Below are 24,367 nucleotides of genomic sequence, written 5' to 3'. Positions count from 1 at the left end.
CTTAGGGGCATTGTCATGTTAAAATAATCCACTCAATCAGTTGGCAAGGTACCTCATATCAAAAGAGGCTAAAGTAACTAGTGTTAAAATCGGGTGTTACTAAAACGAATGACAATTGCGTTACACATAACGAATGACAATATGTTGTTCACACTAAAAAAATGTGTTGACTAAAACGAATGACAATAATGACAGCACATGACATTTGCTTCAACCGGATATCACAGTTCAGACTTCGTGGGTATCTAGATCTAGTAAAGTACGGACAAGATAAAAACGCACCTTATAGTAAGTGAAATTGTAAGTCTGATTTTAAAAAGTAAATTTAACATCATTTTTCCGATATTAATTGTTAGAAACTAACAATACTATAATCTTGAAACGGCTTCAGTTATCTTTCTATATAAATCTACAGAGGTAAAAAGCACAGCACTCAAGCGCATTCTCACACAAATCTTTCCCTGTGGTTTCTATCCGTAAATAACACCAAAACCCTACAACCACGTGACATGCGATTTTCCTCAAATCATTTTTGCGCAGAAAACCAATAACCGCATTTACTCCACTCCGTTAATCATTCTATCTCCACTCAACACTGTCCTTCGTTGTCATTCGCTGTCATTCGCAAATGATAATTTACCCTGTACAAAGTCAATTGTCATTCGCTGTCATTCGTTTTAGCTTGTCCCTTAAAATAACTAGTGCTAGTGTTAAAGTAACTAGTTAAAGTAACTAATGCTAAAGTAACTAGTGTTAACTCATGTAAAGAGTGCTAGTTTTAAAGTGCTAGTGTTAAAGTAACTAGTTAAAGAACTAGTGCTAAAGTAACTAGTGTTAACTCATGTAAAGAGGCTAAAGTAACTAGTGTTAAAGGAGCCTTCCAATGTCTTTCTAGTAAATTAAAGGAGTGTCAATCTTGATGAATGGTGAGACTCACTGTTTTGTAATTCATTAAAAACCTTGTTTATTGTTTTCTTTCTTCACTTTTAAAGCTCGCCAGTGGGGAGCTTTATATAGTATATATACCGCATATAAATCAAACCAACCTTTACTCTGTCATTTGTGTCACCCTATCTCCACTCATGGACGTCACCTCACTGACAATCTAACCACTCCAGGCTTTACACATGTGATGTAGGGCTTAACTGAGTCAGTTTGCTAAAATTTTGGAGAAAATTTGTCAATACAAAATAACATGGATTATTAACAAGTCAACCAAATTATACTGCATTGTTGCTGTTCCAAACTGTTTGGAATTACATTCTGAAACATAAGATTTTAATAAGAATGCCCTATTTTTTAGCAATTAATAAAAGAAATCAGAATTGCAACATTGTACTGACGTTTCAAAAATGCAATAAGTTGAATCCATTAAATTCCAGTTTTCTCAGATGATTCCTTTTTTTAAGATATATACTGTGTTTCAACAGTTGTAATATTTGACACCTGTTGACGTTGAGTTGTTCCTTCATTCCTTCAAATTCAGGCTATTTGCTGGTTTAAAGGCTTCCAACTTACCTGAATTTGTCATGAACTTGATGTCTCTTGCCTTTTGTGATTTAACGAGATATTCTGAGATTATCATTGGTGTGAAGCAAAGATCGCAGTTATACCTAAATGGAAACAATTACGAAAAGGTCTGTCCATGAGTGCTATGCAATGTACAAAAAACCCAAATCTGATCTTTATTACTGCATGTAAAATAGAGTATTTAAATTTCTAATGTCACAAGTTTTTCACAACCATTTCTCTACTGCTACTGAGACCATATCCCTCATAGGGATCAAGTAGTGAGAGTTCTTATTCATTCACTTCTAAAAGTGTTGCAGATAGTTTTTTGTTTCACTATTCCCATTTTAAAATATGCTGGCCTCCAAGCTAGCTAGTTCAGACACAAGTTGTTGCTTTTATCAATGTCTATTTTGGCAGTGTCCCTCTCAACAACATTTATCTCAAGTCCTAATACATTCATTAATTTACTACACCTGATCAAGGTTATTCGGTTCATCCATAAAATTACATAACAAACATACCACACAACATAACAAAAATGGAAAATAAAATATGCATCACTGCCTCGTCACCTTCTGACAAGTGTCCTGGTAGGCGGCAGAGAACATGATCCAATTCTGATGACCATTGTCCTTAAACCCGGGTCACATCTGCGCGATTCAACACGCGATTCAACTCGCAATACAATTGAAGGTTGAATCGCGTAGTTAGACACGGGTATCAACTTGTTGCGCAATAAAAGTTGCGCTGTCGATTTGCAATAGAGCAATGTCCTAATCAGCGCAACTTCTCAGAAGCAACTTTTCTGATTCGCGTGATTTTAGTTGCGAGTTGAATCGCGTGTTGAATCGCGCAGACGTGACCCGGGCTTTACTGACCTGGTTGCACAAATATGGATCCCATGCTGCTTTATTTAGTCAGAGCAACCTAATAGACCAAATAGTATACAGTAAATATGGTATACTGATTAAGTAAATGCCAGGAGATAAGTGCATGGTTGATTAGTATTTTTTTTCAAAATAATTAAATATTTTTGTTACGTCATGCAAAAGCTAGATAATTACAAATTGGATCATTTAATGTGATAGTGGGTAACATATTCTAGTTCGCAATCATAACTGATTCTACCATATGCTACAAAGAGTTGGCATACTCTCTAATCTAACTATAGTCTAATGTATGGCTAAAGACCTAACCTAGCATTGTACCAAATATAATTACAGGGACTAATATAGTTTTACGAGAGAAATAAGACAACAAATTTTTAGTTGTTACCCAGCAAAATTTGATCCAATAGTTGTAAACTCATTCATAGACAACTGTAATGTGCTCGACTTTTAATAAATGAAGGATACCTCACAAAAGTTAAACGAGAATAAATGGCTTCTTCGCGACAAACGTACATATCATTCAATTCCCTCATCAGTCTGGTAGGGGTACGACAAAATCTGATCACAGATGTAGCGAGTGGCTCTGAACTGAACTTAGTTATGATCGTACGAGATTTGTTTATGTACCACCTCGGCCAATAAAGGGGAAAATCCAAAAAACTAAAAATAGCAACAATACGGAGATTGGGCGTAATCACATTGAACTATGGAAACCGCCTTTGGACCAATTAACCTCAAAGAGTTAGAGAACATATTGTTAAGACCATGTTACATAAACAAGACGTTTGTTTCCTCCTAATCAAATCCAACCTTCGGAGATATGTTCGATGTCTGTGAGAAGCTATGACCAACTGAAGGCTCAGTCTCGTATGTGCACAAAGCGGTTATGTTTATGGTAATAATCCTGCTAGCCTATTTATTACATTATATATGGCATAACCAAGCCTATGCTGACCGACAGGCGCGGCCACTTTTTCTACGTAGGCCTATTCTTTTATATATAAATTATGTATGTTATTACTGTGTGACAATCGTTGGAGCGCCTGCGTCTAACCTTACTCATGCAATCAGTTTTTGGTTCTAATATGTCAGCTGCCAAACAATTACCATGCAGTGAGATAAAGTGTTTGTGATGATAAACTCACACTGAAATAATTGCAGACTGATTTTTTCCAGTATACTAAAAGTTATAGGCCTAGTTCATGTCATGTCAATCAAACTTGACACTGTAATATCAAAATCGGTCCGAAAGTGTGGACCATTTGAATATGAACTCAGGGGCTTCAGTCATGGGGGGACACTTCTGATGGGTGGAGGACACAATAACAAATGCCCCCCCCCCCCCTCCAGGTTTAGTGACTGGCTCTAGGAAGTAATTCTATTTAAGTGACTTTTCCACAGGAGGATATTTGACTGTCCTCTAGTAAAATGGTATTCATTTTGTATACACTTCTACTTTTAATTCTAATATTTGTAGCAATGTACAAGGACTGAGGACTGACTCGCTGCCAGTAACAACACTGGCTTAGATTTCTGGTGTTAACATATATGTAAAATGCCATATCAAATTTAATTTTGTCTTTCACAGTACACAGACTTAAACCATAAGCATGATGGCAAGTGGGAATTGCTCACAAGATGCTGCTTCCCATACTGAACAGACAGAAGTTGTCCGACAAATTTTGACAGAAAAGGGGCAACCATTGTCATGGGAGACGCTTGGGAAATTGTATAAGGAGAGAGATCCATCATTCAATTACCAGTCAGTTCAAGATGATCTTTGTAGAACATCTGGTATACTTTGTTCTAGGGACTTCATTGCTCTGGACACCCCAAGAAATGTTGCGTTACTGAAGTTAGAGTTGGCTGTGGTCGTCAATGAGAAGTTAAACAAAGGAAAATTCTCCAAAGCCAGTCATTACTTCCGTATAGCTGCCTCAGAGGAAGAAAAAGATGAACTTGGTCATAATGAAGATTCCTTGACCAAATCAATGTTAGATTTTCAAGATATTTTTGTCGTAACATCATTGAGTGATCAGGGAAGCAATCACAAGAAAATAGTTTTGAAACCAGGAATTGCTGACCAACATAAATCTTTCTTCAGATTTGAAAATGATACCAAGGCATCTGCACTGCATAAACTGAAATATTTTCTGTTTCTATGCCATGGCAGCACTAATGTTAGATCAGCGTTTGAATATTCTCGTTGCTTCTTGACCAAAGCAGAAAAAGTTCACTTCTCCAGAAATATGACAGATGACTTTGTCAAGGCTTTGAAACTCCAGTGCCCTTCAATTAATGTCAATGAAAGGGTTGTTGCGCTCTCACTATCACCGAAGGTTCAAATTCAAAAAAATCCTAATGGTGAGTAATATGTTGTTTATATGATTCATAATTTTAAGGAGATTAAAGATCATCTATATCTGCCCCGTCCACTCCAAGTTAAGCATGTTAAAAATGTATACATTTTAATTAGTCTCTTGTAATGGTTACAGACAAGGAGTCCTTCAAACTGTGAGTTGATGTTGAGAGAGGAAATTAGGCAGTTGAAATCTTCAATAGGCCTTCAGTAGGCCTATATTGCATCTAGGCTGGTTGGCAAACAGTTAATAAAATTAAATAAATAAAAAATTTGGATGTTGGAGATGTAAACTTGTACAACATGTTGCACTATTGAACTACAGAAGCTGATGATAAATGTGACTTTTTCACTGCTTTCTCCTTGTTTGATCATGTGATATTCATTGATCAATTACACATTCTTGTTGGAAATAGCAAAGCCAGTGATTAAAATCAGAAGCCGCACCTTCTACGGAGCTTTTCCAGCCGAGATTACAGGTAGGTCCCAGCAATATAATCCACTGTCCCACGGTCCCTGTGATAGAAAAAACTGCAAAGAAGAGAGTGTTACTGTCTGCCCCGATGACATGCGAAGTTAAGAATATCGTATTATACAAAGGCAGATCGAAGTCTTAAGGATTTATTCTGGGTTTTAAAAATTAAAAATTTGCCCTGAGAGGTATCATGTAGTATCTAAGGTTGGCTTTCGTTGGGTCCTTTATTTTGAATAAATATTCGACAATTGATGGTTAATTCCAATGATTGTTGACCTTCTCTCCTACTTTTTGTTGAAAACTTTCCCATCACACAATCTGTCAATATAGTATACCCACCTTTTGACAAGTTTCACATTTTAATGGTGTCATAGCATGTTCATTCTGTATTTTCTACAGATGGCAATGGGCTCAATCAGAAAAAATCGCTGGATGTCTTTGATGAAGACGATGTTAGTCTTTTCAAAGCTATCTTAAAAGACGGGCCATTATCCTGGAAATGTTTCCCTTCAGAATTGGAATCAAGAAAACCTGAAACATATGGTATTGATATCAGAGAAGTGTTTTGCCAGTCTCCTCCAAATGGGTTTTTGAATTCCCCTGATTTCATCTCCATTTATAATGATGTGAAATGCTCTGCTTTGACCAAATTACATTTCATACTTGCTGTCAATAATAAACTTGGTAATGGGCATTTAGGTAAGATAAGCTATCATTTCAATGTGTTAGGATCTGAACAGGAGAGAGATATGTTTGGAAGGAACTCCAATGAACTTTCTCAATCACTGCTCAACCACAGTAATATATTCCGTATGTCATCTGAGGGTGGCAATCTACGTAGTGTAAAATGTGGACCCCTGGCCATTCCATTCAACTCTTTCTTCCAGTTTGAGGGTAAAAGTAAAGAATCTTTTTGTCACAAACTGAAATATTTTCTCAACCTATGCAGTGGAACATGCACAGTATTTGCTGCCTACGAGTTTTCCAGGAACCTCCTTCGCAGAGACGAAAAGCAGCTGTTCATGAGCAATCAAGAGTCTTTCATTCAATTCGTTTCTTCGCTAAGGAAATTTTTTAAAGTTACAGCAGACAAGATTCAACTGCTTCAATCACATTTGTGGCGCACTCAACTGAAAGAAGCCTCCATCTTCCCGGGTGACATGAAAATTCAAAGTCCTGGTACAGTAGGTTTGTTTATTTTGCAATATTAACTGCAGCTTCTTTTATTTATCCTTTAAAGTCAACTTTACTCTTTAACTTAGGAAACACTAGATTAACTTCTTTTGCTTTCCTTGGTCACCCATATGTCCATTTCTCATCATTGGCCATAAATGTTCAACTGTAACATGTCGTGCATTAAAGATTTGTAGTTTACTTATATATACAGTACTGTACTTAGTATTTCACAGTTTTGTTATACTCAATTTCTAAGCTGTATGTATAACATTTAAATGAGGCATTGCTTGGTAAATTTTAATGATACACACAAACAGGTTTCCATTTTTAAGGGACAGCTTTGTGTAACATATTGTTTACCCAAGGGTTTCAGAAATATTCCAAGTAAATACATGCCCAACTTAGGCCAGGCCACTCCACCATGGGAATAAAGTAAGCTGACACTAGCACTCATTTGGGTCTTGGAAAAGGTAACTAGAAATTACTGGAGGTTTCAAGGGTTGGGTAGTAAAGAACTAAGCAGACACAAGTTTCTTAGTCAAAAGCCAGAGTATAACTGTCTTCTTTATTTTCTATGAGGTCAGAATTACAATACAATGGAATGTGTATTAATTAAAATATGTATCGAACCTTCTATTACATAATTATAGCTTGGCACAAATATTTAAAGGTACAGTATATGTTCTTGAATAAATAATAACTATAATTTTTCCAGGGAATCTGGGTGCAATCATATTAAACTTGACCCCATTCGATATGATGGCTGCATGTATGGTATACAACAACTACCATGGTCACTGAGTGGAGGGTTGCTAAAAGAAAATGACAAAACAGGAAAGATAAATGAAAACCTACTGTATGTTTATAACAGATTTTAAAGTACAAAAATTAACCCATTGGCAGTAAATGCCCTTTGTTTGAAAAGCACACCATTAGGACTGCTTTTGGTCTAAACAAATTTGATGCTGAATTATACAATTAAAAAAGTGTACTTTTAAACGACGACATAGGCTACTTATGTATCATCTACATGTAGTTTTGCCATTTGTATATATTTGTATTAACATGGTGGTATTTAAAATTAAGCTCACTTACCATTGGTTAGTAAGGAGTAGGATTATAGATACCTATTGCCTGTGGTGGTGGTCTAAAGCCTTTGGAGATAAATTTGTGAAAATCATAAGAGCTGCTGAACTGAATTAGACTTATGATTGTGCCTTGATGGTTGATTGCTCATATGATCTGAAAACCTTAAAATATCACTTGACAGAATTGCAAGAGTTAGTCCCATTACTAATTTTTAAGAAACTTTTTAAGGTTGTCCTTCCTTCGGACAGCCTTGCCATCATATTTGGTCGTCTGAACGATTTTTTGGTTGTCCAAATGAAAGCACTTGGATTTTTAAAATGGCGGCACATTGCGCGAGATCCGTAGATAAGAAATACTAAAATGTTTCAATTTAGCCTTGTAGGTGAGTATACCCTAACGGTAGGCTACGTAGGCCTAGTCTATCTTCCTGAGGCTTAAATCTTACTCTTAGTGACTAAAGTCTACTCTTACAGAGATCGACAAATATTGAACAGAACTGTAGTGTAGAGTTATATGTGGTGTATGCATAGATATAGGGTGTATGACACATTAATTATGTTGGGTTGCAGAAATTCTCTGGTAGTGAAAAATGATTTCTGAGTTTGTTTCTGATCACTTCCAGAGACAGGGTAAGCCCATGGAGGGTATACAGCACAATATTGCAGCTACAAGAAATGCGCATGCGGTATGCCCACATGCACGGTATAATAGTACCATAGAATTCTATTAGTAGTACCAAAGATATTTCCGAAGGTGGGTTATCTTTGGTAGTACTCATACACGTTGTTCTCCAGCTAGCTAGCTCGTCATACGTGCGTGCGGTCGTGAGGAAGATGGCAAGCGTGGTCGAGGCCAGGAGGGTCTGTACTCTGTAGTGTACGAAGTATACATTACTGTGCGTAACCATTAGTGCATATGTAGAGTATGCACGTACAGCTAAAGTGTAAGATTTCCCCTCATTATGGAACGTACCAAAATGTGATTTATTTCTTATGCCGTTTCTAATATGAATGGGGGAGGGGGGGGGGCGATACCATAAAGCTACAATATAATTTTCAGGGTGGTTTTTTATTTTAGAGAATAGTAATTTGTTGGAAGTGTTGAACACCTACGGTAAATAAGCCAGTCGGACAACCTGAGCAGGGTTTTAGGTTGTCAGACATGATTTTTGGTTGTCTAGGACAATCACTTGGCTAGTCATTCTTTTTACGGCTTTCCAACAAGTTTATTTGAAGGTTAGCTCTCCACATCCCCGTACATGTCAAGTAGCCACTAACTGCTGCCACATCATTCATTCACTATGGTTACTTTCTTTCCTTGCTAATAGGTAAAAAAGATCAAGGTGGGCCAACGTCTGTCACCAAAAAGATACAAAAACAGCCTTCCGAGGCATTGACCGAGGACTTCGTAAAAGATATATTAAAATCTCAAGGTTACCCAATGAGCTGGACAGAATTCAAGAAGAAATTTTTATCACTTGATGAGAACCCCGGTAACACTGTTGAAGAGTTTATGAAACAGTATTCTAACAAAGTGGCAAAGTCACTCTGCATGTCCAAAGATTTTGTTGCACTGAACAGTCCATTTCACAGGAACAGACTAAAACTTCAATTAATTTTGGAAAATCGTAGCAGAGCTAACAAACCTTCAAAAATAAGTTTAATGGAGCTCAAAGAACAATTTGAAGAAATCGCTTCAGACCACGAAATCGTGGAAACTCTGCACAACTGTCCAAGTTTGCAGGAGTTCCTCTGGAAATTTCCAAAAGTGTTTGTCATCAAGAAAGACTTTGTCACACAAGGTGCAAGTGCATTGAAGTTTTTGTCATTCTTTGGAAAAGAAAAAGAAGGAGCCAAGCCATCTGTAATGAACAAATTAAACTACTTTGTAAACATTTGTGGTGATTACTGTGACATAAGCTATGCCTGCAAGTTTCTGCAGACGCACCTCTCCCGCAGAGAAGAATTAGAATTGGTTAGTTCTGATGACAAAGTTTTTGATCTCATCAAGGCATCCCAGGGTGGAAAGATGGACGATGATGTTGGTGGCCATGGTAATGCAACGAGCGACAATGAAGTCCAAATAGGTAAAGTTTGATTTGGATGAATTTATTATTTTTGTTCTGCAAACATGCATTTCAGTGTGCACCACGGTAAGTAGCATATGTTTCTGCGCTTCCTGCAACACAGATGAAGAAATTGTAAACACGTCTTTGAAACTTGACAGCTTACTAATTCTGTGAAATATTGTGAAATTGTTTTGGTTTCTCACGATTATCTGCGAAGTAGCTTCTTTCTGCAGTCTTTTCTATAGAGCACTTTGCCTCTTTTCATTTTTTTCATTTTCTTTTACTCTTTTGAGGCATGATATATGTCAATTTCAAAGTCTTTTTCTTGTGTTGTTTATGGAAGGCCAATTTCTTTGTAAGGTGTGAATTACCAACTGTTTCTTTCAGTTGTTAAGTTTACAGCATTTGTCTGTGATTTCCATGTATGTAACATTTATTGCATGCTCTCAAGAAATTCTGGAAGAGAGAAAACTTACAGTTGTCAAGACAATATGAGCAATTGAATCCATTCTTCAACAAAGAGACCACCCCATGTTGTGGAGAGACCTGGAAGAATATGGTTCCACATTTGAAGAGACCAGATCTTGGATAGCAAACTGTAGGGACCTGCAAACATTGGAGAATCATCAACTGATCTGTACCCAGGAATTTTATTTCCCAAAACACACCTCAAGATCATGCTTTCTTCAAATTGTGCTTGTTGGTCAGGATTAATGTTAAGCATAATGGCTAATGTTCATAAAGGACTTTGCATTACCAGGCTTATATCATCGGATCATCAGCAGAAGAGAAAGTATGCTATGTTGACTTCCAGCCATATCTCAAACATTTCCCATCAGTGTTTGTCATGAATGGGGACACATCCTAACTAGAGACAGTTGTTCACCCTGGAAAGGACATGAACTTTTAAGTGCAATGACATTTTTTAAGCATGAACGCATTTAAAAGTTGCATTTAGATAAATGTTTATTCCTTGTATTCAAACAATGAAGCTGATGCTATTAGACCAAGGGGATGAGCAAATAACTTCCACTAAACTTTGTACAGCTCATAATCAGTCCTTTAGTCATCTTTTGTGATAACGATAAAGTGAAAAAGTGAAGACGTGGCGAAGTGGTTATTTCTACATAAGCAGTAACTAAATTCTCTTCAGCTACATTACACTTTTGCTGATGTGAAGTGTTGCGACAAATCTTCCATTAGTATGTTGTCTTGTGAAATGGGGTTTGGTTCTGTTCTTCACTTGTTTCAAAATCATTTTGTTTCCATGGCTACACTGCAGTGATGATGAGTGGGAGTACTTTCACCTCCCAGAGTAATCAGATGCTAAGGTACATTCTTGTCCTGCAATTGGAGATTTAAAGGGGCTTATTAGGAAATGGTGAAACAATTACACAACTGCCTTGTAATTTATTGGAAAAGAGAAAGATTCATATAGTGTGTATATACCCAAGATCATCACATGGATATAGTGTTTCAATAGTTTTTTTTTAATTTTTAGTATTATACCAAGTCCCTTTGAAATGGCATTCTTGCACTTTCATTAAGAAAACATATAAATTAGTCAATTAAAAAACAGCATTGATAATTAATTTTAATTCGTTCAACTATAGCGACAAAGTTTAGGAAATGAAATCATTTTTCTTTACTGCCTTTCCTTGAAATACTTTTACTATGCACATCAATGCTAGCTGCCTGGATTTTCATGCATCCTTCACTTCGCTTGTAACTGTTTCATCATAAGCCTATCATGCATTAGTTATAGGAGTACATGTATTTTTCAGGTTTTGATGTTGTCAATGTAAACATGCTTCTTAGTGTTTTAAGGTTAAGCATTGCGCCAAAAGAGAAAGGCTGCAGCAGTTGCAACTTCCTCTGCAGTAAGGCTCAGTCAATATCGAACTATAGAGATGATCTTCACTGACCAGAAGTACTTCTTGTGTAAAACTGCACAAAAGATTTTGTCCTGCACTGGACCAAAATCATGGCTAAAAGTTTTTCAATTGAGATAACATATTGCTGCAGCCCTCTCAGTACCCTACTTTTTTCACAAAGTACCATAGTTGAAGAAACCCATCACATTGCATTAAGTAATAGCACTTAAATTGCATTTTCGGGCATATTTTGTAAAGGGGGAAGACTACCTGCATCTTACTTTTTCGCCAATGTAAAGGTAACCCGACAGCAGCCATTTCTGATGTCAACAGTGGGGTATCACAGGTTGCTAAAGCAAATAGCAATGGACCACCTCCACCCAAAGAGAGCCCTACGATGCAGTCAAAAGGAAGTGAGCAGACAGTTCCCATGCCATTATCGTTACCAGATAAAGGCCCTACACCATCGATATTACCAGTTCAGGGTGCCCTTCCTTCCATTCCAGATAGTGAGAGAGAGGTACCACCTACCTCTGAAGAGTGTACACTGTCTTCATCTTCTTCTTTGAAATCGATATCATCAGATCCCACCAAAACCAAGACGGCAAGAAAAAGGTCCAAGAAGAAAAAAGCAGATGCACCAGTTTCCATGGCAACAGAGACTAAAGTAGATGTGAAGGTAGAGGTGATAGGGAATGAAAACAGGTTAACCATGCTCATCTCTCAGATGCTGGAGGAAGTTAATCCAATCATATCTGTCATGCACAGCCAAGATATTTTGGTAGTTTTGAATTGGTCTCGTACCGGATTTTTGCTTCCGATTCCTCCGATAGGAGGTCAGGTCAATCACAAGTATGATGCTAGATGGACCAAGTTGTGCGATTTCTTAAAGAATCAAAAAGTTGTAATGGTATGTTAACTTTTCTCATGAATTGTAACATTGTGCACTTAATAGTGTAGAAATTTCAACTATTCTGAATGAACCTCAAAACCAAACAATGTCTAATAATAAGAAACGTTTTGAATTCTTAGAGTAAGCAAGTATAAATTATTAAAGGATGGATCAGTCTAAGGCGATAGGGATTCTTACTTTGGTAAAAGTCACATCCTGCATTTTTTATAATGCTGCCATTTTTATAAGGCTGCCATTTTTATAAGGCTGCCATTTTCATAATGTGTGATGTCACTGTTCTACCAGGAGGCAAAATCTTGTAGTTTCCTTCTGCACATTTGTTCAGATTTCACTGGAGAAAGTCAATACTCCTGTTGCTGAATCTAGACCAACAGACTATAATCTTTTAGGCCCACAACCCAGGCTTGAGCTATTGTATGACCAACTAGAATCCATCCATCAGGATCTATGGTTAGGATGCTTTAAAGCTAGCTTGTACTGAAACATGACTATCAAAAAAATAAACAGTAATTGTTCTCCATCAGCAAACTTCAAAATCTGTGGATACATTTTTCACATCCCACAACTGACTAAGGAATTTTTTTGGCATTGCAAATTTTGATACAAATATATTTCTGATTGTTAAAAACTCCAAAGATATATCTGTTTAATATTTTATACTAAGAAAGTTATCTATGTGAAAATTGCTATGTTAAAATGTCAGCTCTAAAGCCTTGATAAATCACATGGAAATAAGTTTGCATTTAACCTAAATAAGCACCAGTTGATAAATGAAGATGGTTGCTGGGTTTGCTCTTTGGTCATTTTTTTGTGTGAGGGTAAGACTGCAGGTCTATTACAGTCGCATCATGTTTAGTCAGGGCAATGCATGGCCAGCTTCACAAGACGGATGGTCAACTTTATTGATTGATTTTTTCACGTTTTTTGTTTGTTTTTGCCCTTACTTTAATTCTTCGAAAAGGTCACATTTGACTGTGAAAGTGTCGGGAAGGTTTTACTAGAGAGGCTGGATCTGAAATTGGGGACTGTCTTTGACATAAAGGTAAAACTAATGTATATTTTCTTCAGCATGACGTTATTTTAATTGAAAAACTTGTGGCCATGTGTTTAATTACAGCTAGTATGAAAGTTTATCTACTAGTGAGTAATTATGAACAACACTTGTGGCACAATATTTGTTTGATTTGAAGAAAATGCAAATGGTTGATTCTGCATGTTTTTTCTTAAATGTAACGTGATAAACTACTCTGTATGTTCATAACATATCTTGATTAAATTAGCATTTGATTCAGAGAAAATTAAGGCATATCGTTTAGACATTTTTTTACAAATAGTGCCAAACTACTATTGGTACCAGTGCAGAGTTGTTGTTGTTGTTGAGTTTATAGCAGTTGAACATATTACAATTATACAATGAGTAAAATGCAAGGTATGTCCAAAAGTACTGAATGGGTTCTCCAAACCCATTAATGTAACTTGATGAATTCATGACATCTTATGTTATATATAATTTTATATATATGTCTTTAATCCCCTCCATATCCTTTTAGTGTGGTGTACAACTTCTGTCTTTTGAGTCACCTAGCAACTCACCTAGCTACAGAAATGTCACTGCGATATGTCAGAGGTTTGCTCTTCCCGGCCCTGGTTGCATAATCCCTCATATTGTTGGGGATCTTGATCTATGGGATACGCACAAGAACATCCAGCTGAATAAAGATGAGGTTTTATTGATGATAAAAGATGCAGCTTCGCTCATTCCAACAGTTTATGGATGGATCTGCTAGTAATTAAAATGTTTTCATTCAAATTAAAAGATAATCAGTTAAAGATTTTGACATTTTGCTTCTAAGTAGGATTTAATTCAGAGACAGAAGGGGGAAAGATCCTTATAGAGTTGAGACAGCCTGGCTATGTAACTTTAATACATATAACTATACACAGGCCTGTTTTAGAGTATTTTGTATGTTGCCAAGGTTTACACTTCTGTGTTTATCTCCTACCTCTCCTCTTCCCCTGTTGCTTTCTTCTCTCCATCCCTTGCCTACTAATCCCCTTACATGTATCTCGTTGTGTTCATCGTGCTCATTAACCTGTCTGTATTCTGTGCGTGTTTTTGTCCCTTCTGTTACTGTTACTTGTCATTTAGCATCTGAAGAAGATCCTGTTAGAATCGAAACGTCAGGCCAACTTACTTTTACACTTCAGTATTTAGTCTAATATGCACTAAGTAATCTTTCCTTTTTACTGATATCACACCTCTATGCTCATTTGTCCTGTGGTGTGCTTCCAATTTGTCCAAGTCAACATGACCAGGCAAGGCAATATGGAGGTTGGGCCCATGCTGGGAGAATTATGACACTGGGACCTCTTTTTGAAGTCTTCATTTTGCCTCTAGAACATTATGCAATTGTCTTTATTGTCTTTATCCCATAGAACCTGGACCCCCTAATTGATCCAGCACCTAGTGAGTTTAGCTCCCGCTCTCCCCCCACCCCCACCCCACTTTTACCATCATCTTGTTGGGTCTAACCATGACAAATTAACTTTTGCAGTGAGCTTCACTCTCGCGGTGCCCTTAAAGAGTTGGAAAGTCTAACAAAAAAGAAGCTAGACGTCATGTACACAGAAGCAGAAAATGAATCATCCTTAGCAGCAGATGACAGCAGTACAAGTACAACAACTCCTACACCATCAAGTTATAAGAGCAGTACATCACTAAAAGCATCCCATTCCACTGGCGAGATGAAAATGTTTCCAGAGTTACCTGGACAGAATACATCCCTCCAGTATTCCCTCTCACAGAATAGCATGATCGTGAATGGTGGTACGGAACAAATGATACCACCTGGACAGAGTACCTCAACATTGTCTCCATTTTCACAGAATAGTATGATGCTGAATGAAAATCAGGTACAATGGATACCACTACAAAACGATTGGTTTTCAGAAGAAAACGATTATATTCCCGTAGGCTCATCGGTGCTTGAAGGCTCCTTCCATCAGAAAGTGTACTGCCTTCGTAAAACAGAAGATGGTGATGTCAGTCCAGTGCCTCAAGAAGTAAGTATGTAAACATATATAGTTAGGTGTCCAGAAATATTTGAAACGTACACAAAAGTCTTAAGAAAACAGCGATCTGTGTTCAAACCTCAACAACTTGCTGCACAATTTCTATTCTCTCATCTGAGGATCCAAAAATGAGGCTTTTGTAACATCAACAAAAGGTCTGACCAGTTTGTACCACAAAGAACTTGGGAGGTAATATTTTGGTGATGTTTATATGTGCGTTTACATGTCTTGAAGTTTCCATTTGATTACTTTGAACATTTGGGGTAGACGTGTGTCACACAATCACTGTGCATATAGCAATGTCAGACGATATTTGGTGTATAAGGTAACATTCAAGGTTATAGTTAGTTTATTCCTAGCATTGGTTGGCAGGCCTCCAGAATCCGTAGTTGTTGTTGATAGGTCTCTGTGATGTTGCTGGTTTTTCTAAAAATATAATATCATATCACGCTAATAATGGTATGTGCGTTCACGACATGATATAACATTTGTGTTCAGGGACCAATCGTGAGTTATTATTATTGGTCGCTATCGGTACATCAGTCAATCAGCTGAATGTGCATTCATGCTGGTTTATTCCACTTTGTGTGACTTCAAAGAAGCATATTTGTTAATCTGAAAGTCAATTCACAAAAACTGAGAAATTTTCAATCACAAGAATAGGAATCGAAAATTGGAAGAAATGTAGAAATGTTGGAAGCTTGCTGGGGACCAAAAAAGATATTAACCGAAGAATTGGTATAACCAACGGTGCTTTCAACACATTGTCAAGTATTTTCAATAGCAAAAACAAAAGCCGAAATATTAAACTAAAGATTTTTGTACAATTGCGAACTGTGGGGCACAACGAAGGAACTTGATCGCAAAAATTTACACTTTTCAAAGGAGACTACTTTGTAATATTCTCAACATTAGATGGATCAATAACAATTGGTTATCAAACAACAAGCTCTACAAGAAACCAACCAAACACCTTGGACTTCCATTGTCGCACATAGAAGATTGAGATTTTTCGGTCATGTAGCAAGACTCCAGGAGGACACTCGAGCAAAGGTTCCTTTAAGAGAAGCACTGAGACATAGTGCTAAACCAGTAGGAAGGCTCGTGACTACCTAGCTTGGAAAAATAAAGTCCCAATTTAAGGACGATAACATTAACAATTTCGAGGAAGCAATAAACCTTGCACAAGATCTTGATATGTGCCAGAGCTTAATCACTGAGCTTGTCGGATAGATGAGACTCAACTTGCTACTACTGCTAGTGGTCAGAACTTTGATCTTCGTCCTGTAAGGACATATTGTTTGAGTTCTCATTTCTTTAGTCCCTTTATTGTTAAACCGTTTCAAGTTTCATCCCATCTATTGTTGTCAATTTGGAATCCGAACACTTCAATAAAGTTATTGACTAGAGGGAAAGTATCTGATTCGCCTCCTGAACTGTATCCTTTATGATACCTATATTTCGGACTTAACCCACGGCAGAACAATCTCGTATAAGAAACCCTCACTAACCTGATATGAATGTCAACTAACACCCCACCTTACAGCAACATTAGTTATTGCCTGTTGTAGACAGTCTGCACCACTTCAGGCCTATCTCTTTCTCAATCAAGGTGTCTGCAGGTTAGCAAGCCAATCAATGGGCACGTTTAAGAAAATACGTCAAGTATACATGACTACTGATCTCTCTCTCTTCCAATAACAGTTGGTGTATATGAGTTTCTTGTGGGGTTTTTAGATGAAATTGTTCATTATGTACATTGCTCATTTATTGGGGTCGAGACAGTTGCTCCCGCATGTGTAGATTAATACCTTGAAAGTGACAGTTGCAAACAGAAGCCAGAAAGGGAAAACATTTGAATTTTTATTTGTTCAATCCTTGTAAAGGGATCGAAATGAGGGAGAAAAATACCTTGTGAAGACTACGAATGTTTTATAGTGAATAATAGTCTCAAAAGCAAACCGATTTAGGTCGTTAAGATTGGAATCATTTTGGTTGTGTTTGGAATGCACAATGTGTCTTTAGATGGTTCCTAATAATTACAAGATTTCCGGCTCTTCTTCTGTAGGAAGCCAATAGCTATGACAGTAATTTATCTGGCCTAACAGAGGAGTTAGTGAAGCATTTTTCAGAGAAGAACAGTGAGAGCATCATTCAACTGCTGACTTTACTCGGTGATGATATATTGATCACCCTAGGAGAACAGCTGCAGGGTCAGTCAAAGAACCACGTGGATCAGCTGTCAGAGATTGTACTGGATGTTGGCAGGTGTGCTGAGGCAAGGTAGGGTCAAGATAATGGCTGTCAAACCAACCCAGGGGCAGATGGCTGTACTGGTTTACCAGCTCCGAAGGTGTGTGGCTAGGTTGATTTACCAAAAGATGCCATAGTTCAACCAAGGCACCAAATGGGCCACTGTTATTTAGGCACCCTATCGGCAATAATTGGACCACTGAGCCAATGGCTATTTATGCCCCTAACAACTTCTGAATGAGCTGTGCCAAAATAATACAAAAGAGTGATTGACAAAACTTACAGTTTTAAACAGTTTGTTTGAAAAGTTTCAAAACTACTTTTAAACATTCCCTTGCTTCCATCGTGCATCCATTCTTTCTTATAGTGAGTACAAGAACCCTTACCAACAACAATGTCCCTCTGTCTTTCTTTCATTGTTGTGGTGTTATGTGGTATTAACTTCAGCCAGAGTGACATGTAAAGATGACAACAAGTAAACATTGCCTTAAAATTTCCTAACCAGGTTACATAAGACTATCAAGGGGGAGAAACCAGTCGTCCTTGTTGCATCCAGCAAGGTAATCACGAGCAAGGCTTTGCAAGAAATCGAAGAGAATGATGCCCTGACAGGATTTTATGACAATCAGTGTGGGGTGGAAGGATGTCTCCATAGTCTCAGGTGAGATAACTACGACTGAATTTATCCTGATGTACTTTGTCTATATGTATTGTACACTCCAATGCAAACAGGACCGAAGCTTTTCTGCCGGTAGGCAGGAAGTACTCTATTCACTATAATTGTTGAGGTGAGAGGGGTGGGTAGGAGGGGATTCATCCTTTAGATAAATATGACTCTTTAGTTGGCCAAAAAATTGTTCTCTTCTATCTGTGATCTTGTTCATCTCTATTGAAGTTTGTAATGTTGTTTTTGTCTTTGAAGGGGAGTCAGAAACAGGATGAAGAAATTGATCGGTTTGACGGTTCGTGTAGCCCTACCACTCCTGGGATGCGCTGACATGATGTACGACATCGCTTTGAGCGGCAGGTCCATTCTGATCGTAGGTTGCCCCGGTGTGGGGAAGACCACCCTACTGAGAGAACTAGCTAGGTGTTTGAGTGATACAGAGAAAAAGAAAGTAGTGGTGATTGACACCTACAATGAGGTAATTTGCAATAGTCTACGGAGAGAAAATGATCCTTATTGAGAGGGATTTTTAAATTTTGGGGGGTGTGAGTGGGTATCATTTAATACTAACAAGAAAACACTGTGTGACGATATTGTGTTTTAGAGTTCTTAACACAAGAAATGAGCATCCATACTGGAAATTTCTTGAAATCCTGGATGTGACAGGTAATTGAAAGAAAAGATGTGAGAAAATATATCTGTATCAAGATGTTGACATTGTACCTGCAAACCTTACCAATCTGTTATTGGAGTTCAGTCCACATTTTAAGACCTGTATGAGTTGTTTACGAAATGCAGATAAATGAACCTACCTGAAAATAAACTAGTAACCATGGATCGTTATGTAAATGTCACAGTATTGTAGTTGTTTTGCTGCACTGTTTTATACACCAGGAAACAGGATAGTGCGATTCTGAAATAAAGAGGAGGCATTCCCTTTTTGATCTCAGGAATGAAAACTTATGTATTTTGGAATAGGAACAAAATGTGGGAATTAAAATGCTATCATCCCTTAAACTTTTTGAAAATGGAGTTAAACTTTACCACATAGAACATCTTGGTGTGCCAGATTTAGCCTACCTAATATGGTTACATGGTAAGCATCTTAATACTATTGAGAAGGGGACAAGACCTTTCTTCTAGCTTTTGAGATATGTTTCATATTTGTTTTCTTCTAGATCGCTGGTGACTCTGATACTCCCCACTTCTCCATTGGCAGTGCAAGACGTTTACAGGTGGGTGTTCGGCAAATGTAGCTGATTGGCTGTGTATTACATGCTGCATAAGCTTCCCCTGTGACTCCAAAATAGTAGTGTAATAAAAATATCATTGAAAAAGTTGTTGTTACTCTCATCAGTTTATATCTTATGAATGTTCTTGAATACTTGACCTTTCAGGAACTAACTTTCTTGTGGGTTTGGTTTTTTCTTTAACTTTGTTGCCTAATTTATTCTCCTGCAGGTAAACAACCCAGAAGAGCAGCACCAAGTGATCTCAGAGAGTGCAAATCACAGTCCAGAGGTGGTCATAATTGACCAAATTGAACTGAAAAGTGATGTCACAGCTGCCAAAAGATTGCCCAGATATGGCATTCAAGTTATTGCTGGGATAAAGTGCGATTCTGTCATGAATCTTATTACAGATGAAACTTTGTCACAGATTTTTCAGATCAGAGGCAGTAACATGCTTGACGACTTGCAATCATTGGACTCAGCTGGTGCCTTAGCTCTATCAAATAACAAGTGTGCATTCCAGGCACTTGTGGAAATGAAAGAAAGCGATTGCTGGCACATACATGACTTGAATCACACTTGGAGTTGGACTAACATCAGCACTGGTCAAGCTTATTCGGTACAAGAGAGAACCCGTATCGGTCTTAACCACAGACAACCAGGATGGGAGCAGCAAATAATATTACGAGAAACGTTGATCAACCCTCAGGAAACATAGTTCTGAGTTGAGGGAAGATTGAAAGTAGTGTTCAAACGAACACTGATTGTAGCATAATCGGAATCGTTAAAAATTGCATGGAAACCAGTTATGTCATACCAATTATTCAAAACATATGGAAGGTGAAAATATCAAAAGATATGTACAGTATGGTACAAATATCAACTAATGTATTAGATTTGTTCTGCATAGTTCTGCATAGTTCCGTCAGGGTTGGGTTCCCTGGAAAAATTTTCCAATCAACGTAAACTTTTACTTATTATCGGTTCTAATTGTAATCACATTCATGTGCATGTAATACTTAACGATTCAGAAAATGTTTAATTTCACTTTTTATGTGGCAATCTAAAAGCTCTATGAGGTAAATATGTATGCCATATGTCTTTCTCCTACTACTGCATGTTACATGAGCTTTTTATTTTCACTTATTATGTGGCAATCTAAAAGCTCTATGAGGTAAATATGTATGCCATTTGTTTTTCTTCTACTACTGCATGTTACATGAGCTTTTTATTTTCACTTATTATGTGGCAATCTGAAAGCTCTATGATGTAAATATGTATGCCATTTGTCTTTCTTCTACTACTGCATGTTACATGAGCATTTTATTTTCACTTATTATGTGGCAATCTAAAAGCTCTATGATGTAAACATGTATGCCATATGTCTTTCTTCTACTACTGCATGTTTCATGAGCTTTTTATTTTCACTTATTATGTGGCAATCTAATAGCTCTATGATGTAAATATGTATGCCATATGTCTTTCTTCTACTACTGCATGTTTCATGAGCTTTTTATTTTCACTTATTATGTGGCAATCTGAAAGCTCTATGATGTAAATATGTATGCCATTTGTCTTTCTTCTACTACTGCATGTTACATGAGATTTTATGTTAACCATGGTTAATTGTCATCGCTGGGTGGCGAATGACCCTCTAGGATATTTATGTTTGTATATGTTCACATGTTTAGGTCATACCCAGACTGGCAAGTGCGTTGTAAGCTTTGGAGCCTATATTTGGTTAATATTCCCTAAGATTGCATGTGTTTGTGACTGTAGTGGTGTTTCCTAATTACTGTAGCACCCTCAAATAGTTTCCACAGGGAAGCAGTGATTTTAAAATGGCCAAGTCCATGTGTCACTTAACATAATCATTGCAAACATAACTGTTAAGGCGTTGATACTGACTTGCATCCCTCTTAAATAAATTATTTCAGTAATGCATAGGAAGAGTTGAAATGAACCATATATTTAATCAATTTTTGAGCTGCCATTTATTTAAGGGGAAAATCCCCATTTGTTTGGTAATACAGTTGGAAACAAAGGTTATACAGTAGGGTTCTATGAATGTGAGACCCTCAGTGGTGTCCACTTTATACCTATGTCAAGGGTTAAACTGCGTATATTTTGTTTGTTTTTTTCAGTCATCATTGTGTCCGAGGATCATCACCTAGATATGTCTAGATGTATTGTCACTGTCTTGTGGGCCAGGTTTATTTTAGCTCACTTAGCCAACTTAAAGGAGCATTGTCATGTTATAATAACCCACTCTATCAGTTGGCAAGGTACCTCATATGAAAGAGGCTAAAGTAACCAGTGCTAGTGTTAAAGTAACTAGTTAAAGTAACTATAATGCTAAAGTAACTAGTGTTAACTCATGTAAATAGTGCTAGTGTTAAAGTGCTAGTGCTAGTGTTAAAGTAACTAATAAAGAACTAGCGCTAAAGTAACTAGTTTTAACTCATGTAAAGAGGCTAAAGTAACTAATGTTAAAGGTACCTCATGTAAAGAGGCTAAAGTAACTAGTGTTAAAGGAGCCTTCCAATTTCTTTCTAGTAAATTAAAGGAGTGTCACCTTTGATGAATGGTGAGACGCACTGTTTTATAATTCATTAAAAACCTTGTTTCTTGTTTTCTTTCTTCACTTTTAGAGCTCGCCAGTGGGGAGCGTTATATATATACCGCATATAAATCGAACCAACCTTTACTCTGTCATTTGTGTCACCCTATCTCCACTCATGGGCATCACCGTACTGACAATCTAACCACTCCAGGCTTTACACATGTGATGTAGGGCTTAACTGAGTCAGTTTGCTAAAACTTTGGAGAAATTTTGTCGACATAATAACATGGATTATTAACAAGTCAACCAAATTATACTGCTTCATTGCTGTTCCAAAATGTTTGGAATAACTTTCTGAAACAAAAGATTTTAATAAGAATGCCCTATTTTTTAGCAATCAATAAAAGAAATCAGAATTGCAACATGTACTGACGTTTCAAAAACGCACTTAGTTGAATCCATTAGAATTCCAATTTTCTCAGATGATTCCCTTTTTTAAGATACTGTGTTTAAAAATATATTAACACCTGTTGACGTTGAGTTGTTCCTTCATTCCTTCAAATTCAGGCTATTTGCTGGTTTAAAGGCTTCCAACTTACCTGAATTTGTCATGAACTCGATGTCTCTTGCCTTTTGTGATTTAACGAGATATTCTGAGATTATCATTGGTGTGAAGCAAAGATCGCAGTTATACCTAAATGGAAACAATTACGAAAAGGTTTGTCCATGAGTGCTATGCAATGTACAAAAAACCCAAATCTGATCTTTATTACTGCATGTAAAATAGAGTATTTAAATTTCTAATGTCACAAGTTTTTCACAACCATTTCTCTACTGCTACTGAGACCATATCCCTCATAGGGATCAAGTAGTGAGAGTTCCTATTCATTCACTTCTAAAAGTGTTGCAGATAGTTTTTTGTTTCACTATTCCCATTTTAAAATATGCTGGCCTCCAAGCTAGCTAGTTCAGACACAAGTTGTTGCTTTTATCAATGTCTATTTTGGCAGTGTCCCTCTCAACAACATTTATCTCAAGTCCTAATACATTCATTAATTTACTACACCTGATCAAGGTTATTCGGTTCATCCATAAAATTACATAACAAACATACCACACAACATAACAAAAATGGAAAATAAAATATGCATCACTGCCTCGTCACCTTCTGACAAGTGTCCTGGTAGGCGGCAGAGAACATGATCCAATTCTGATGACCATTGTCCTTAAGCCCGGGTCACATCTGCGCGATTCAACACGCGATTCAACTCGCAATACAATTGAAGGTTGAATCGCGTAGTTAGACACGGGTATCAACTTGTTGCGCAATAAAAGTTGCGCTGTCGATTTGCAATAGAGCAATGTCCTAATCAGCGCAACTTCTCAGAAGCAACTTTTCTGATTCGCGTGATTTTAGTTGCGAGTTGAATCGCGTGTTGAATCGCGCAGATGTGACCCGGGCTTTACTGACCTGGTTGCACAAATATATGGATCCCATGCTGCTTTATTTAGTCAGAGCAACCTAATAGACCAAATAGTATACAGTAAATATGGTATACTGATTAAGTAAATGCCAGGAAATAAGTGCATGGTTGATTAGTATTTTTTTCAAAATACTTGAATATTTTTGTTACGTCATGCAAAAGCTAGATAATTACAAATTGGATCATTTAATGTGATAGTGGGTAACATATTCTAGTTCGCAATCATAACTGATTCTACCATATGCTACAAAGAGTTGGCATGCTCTCTAATCTAACTATAGTCTAATGTATGGCTAAAGACCTAACCTAGCATTGTACCAAATATAATTACAGGGACTAATATAGTTTTACGAGAGAAAGAAGACAAATTTTTAGTTGTTACCCAGCAAAATTTGATCCAATAGTTGTAAACTCATTCATAGACAACTGTAATGTGCTCGACTTTTAATAAATGAAGGATACCTCACAAAAGTTAAACGAGAATAAATGGCTTCTTCGCGACAAACGTACATATCATTCAATTCCCTCATCAGTCTGGTAGTGGTACGACAAAATCTGATCACAGATGTAGCGAGTGGCTCTGAACTGAACTTAGTTATGATCTTACGAGATTTGTTTATGTACCACCTCGGCCAATAAAGGGGAAAATCCAAAAAACTAAAAATAGCAACAATACGGAGCTTGGGCGTAATCACATTGAACTATGGAAACCGCCTTTGGACCAATTAACCTCAAAGAGT

General features: G+C 37.2%; 2 protein-coding genes and 1 long non-coding RNA gene across 8 annotated transcripts in view; 1 reads left to right on the top strand and 2 right to left on the bottom strand.

Moving 5' to 3' along the window:
• The window catches only part of LOC139962208 (tRNA-dihydrouridine(20a/20b) synthase [NAD(P)+]-like), a 50,775-nt gene extending 47,851 nt beyond the window's left edge, over positions 1–2,924 (bottom strand). The window contains exons 1-2 of the mRNA XM_071962207.1: positions 2,788–2,924; positions 1,519–1,613 (exon numbers count right to left, since the gene is read on the bottom strand). The gene's annotated coding sequence lies outside the window, so the exon portion shown is untranslated. The remainder of the gene's footprint in view (positions 1–1,518; positions 1,614–2,787) is intronic.
• A 164-nt stretch (positions 2,925–3,088) lies between these two features.
• Positions 3,089–21,509, top strand: LOC139962204 (uncharacterized). Of its 2 annotated transcripts, XM_071962196.1 has the most exons (14): positions 3,089–3,297; positions 3,991–4,766; positions 5,178–5,240; positions 5,636–6,424; positions 8,829–9,587; positions 11,743–12,353; positions 13,318–13,398; positions 13,907–14,142; positions 14,912–15,419; positions 17,497–17,711; positions 18,187–18,342; positions 18,604–18,826; positions 19,527–19,583; positions 19,810–21,509. In XM_071962196.1, the coding sequence occupies exons 2-14, from the start codon at positions 4,013–4,015 to the stop codon at positions 20,296–20,298; spliced, it is 4,941 nt and encodes a 1,646-aa protein (XP_071818297.1). In that variant the 5' UTR covers positions 3,089–3,297; positions 3,991–4,012; the 3' UTR covers positions 20,299–21,509. The 2 variants fall into 2 exon arrangements, with proteins under 2 accessions (XP_071818297.1, XP_071818298.1); XM_071962197.1 differs by lacking the exon at positions 5,178–5,240.
• On the bottom strand, positions 5,237–24,266 carry LOC139962211 (uncharacterized). 5 transcript variants are annotated; one of them, XR_011791166.1, is made up of 5 exons: positions 24,010–24,180; positions 22,743–22,837; positions 22,283–22,394; positions 19,161–19,261; positions 11,993–12,105 (listed from the first exon to the last, which is right to left on the bottom strand). It is a non-coding gene; the product is annotated as an uncharacterized lncRNA (long non-coding RNA). The 5 variants fall into 5 exon arrangements; XR_011791165.1 differs by lacking the exons at positions 11,993–12,105; positions 22,283–22,394 and adding an exon at positions 5,237–5,292 and having other exon boundaries at positions 24,010–24,266; XR_011791164.1 differs by lacking the exons at positions 11,993–12,105; positions 22,283–22,394 and adding an exon at positions 6,431–7,224 and having other exon boundaries at positions 24,010–24,266.
• Between the last annotated feature and the right edge of the window lie 101 nt (positions 24,267–24,367).

This window comes from Apostichopus japonicus, chromosome 20, assembly GCF_037975245.1.
Source record: "Apostichopus japonicus isolate 1M-3 chromosome 20, ASM3797524v1, whole genome shotgun sequence".
In the NCBI taxonomy this organism is placed as follows: Eukaryota; Metazoa; Echinodermata; class Holothuroidea; order Aspidochirotida; family Stichopodidae; genus Apostichopus; species Apostichopus japonicus.
The sequence above is the reverse complement of the archived record's forward strand: the minus strand, read 5'-3'. Positions and strand labels throughout refer to the sequence as shown.

Excerpts from the sequence above, each read along its gene's own strand:
- LOC139962204 (XM_071962196.1), top strand. The coding sequence starts at position 4,013 with ATGATGGCAAGTGGGAATTGCTCACAAGATGCTGCTTCCCATACTGAA. Across the intron at positions 12,354-13,317 it reads AGAATCAAAAAGTTGTAATG|GTCACATTTGACTGTGAAAG; the intron begins GTATGTTAACTT and ends TTCTTCGAAAAG. Across the intron at positions 19,584-19,809 it reads GCAGTGCAAGACGTTTACAG|GTAAACAACCCAGAAGAGCA; the intron begins GTGGGTGTTCGG and ends ATTCTCCTGCAG.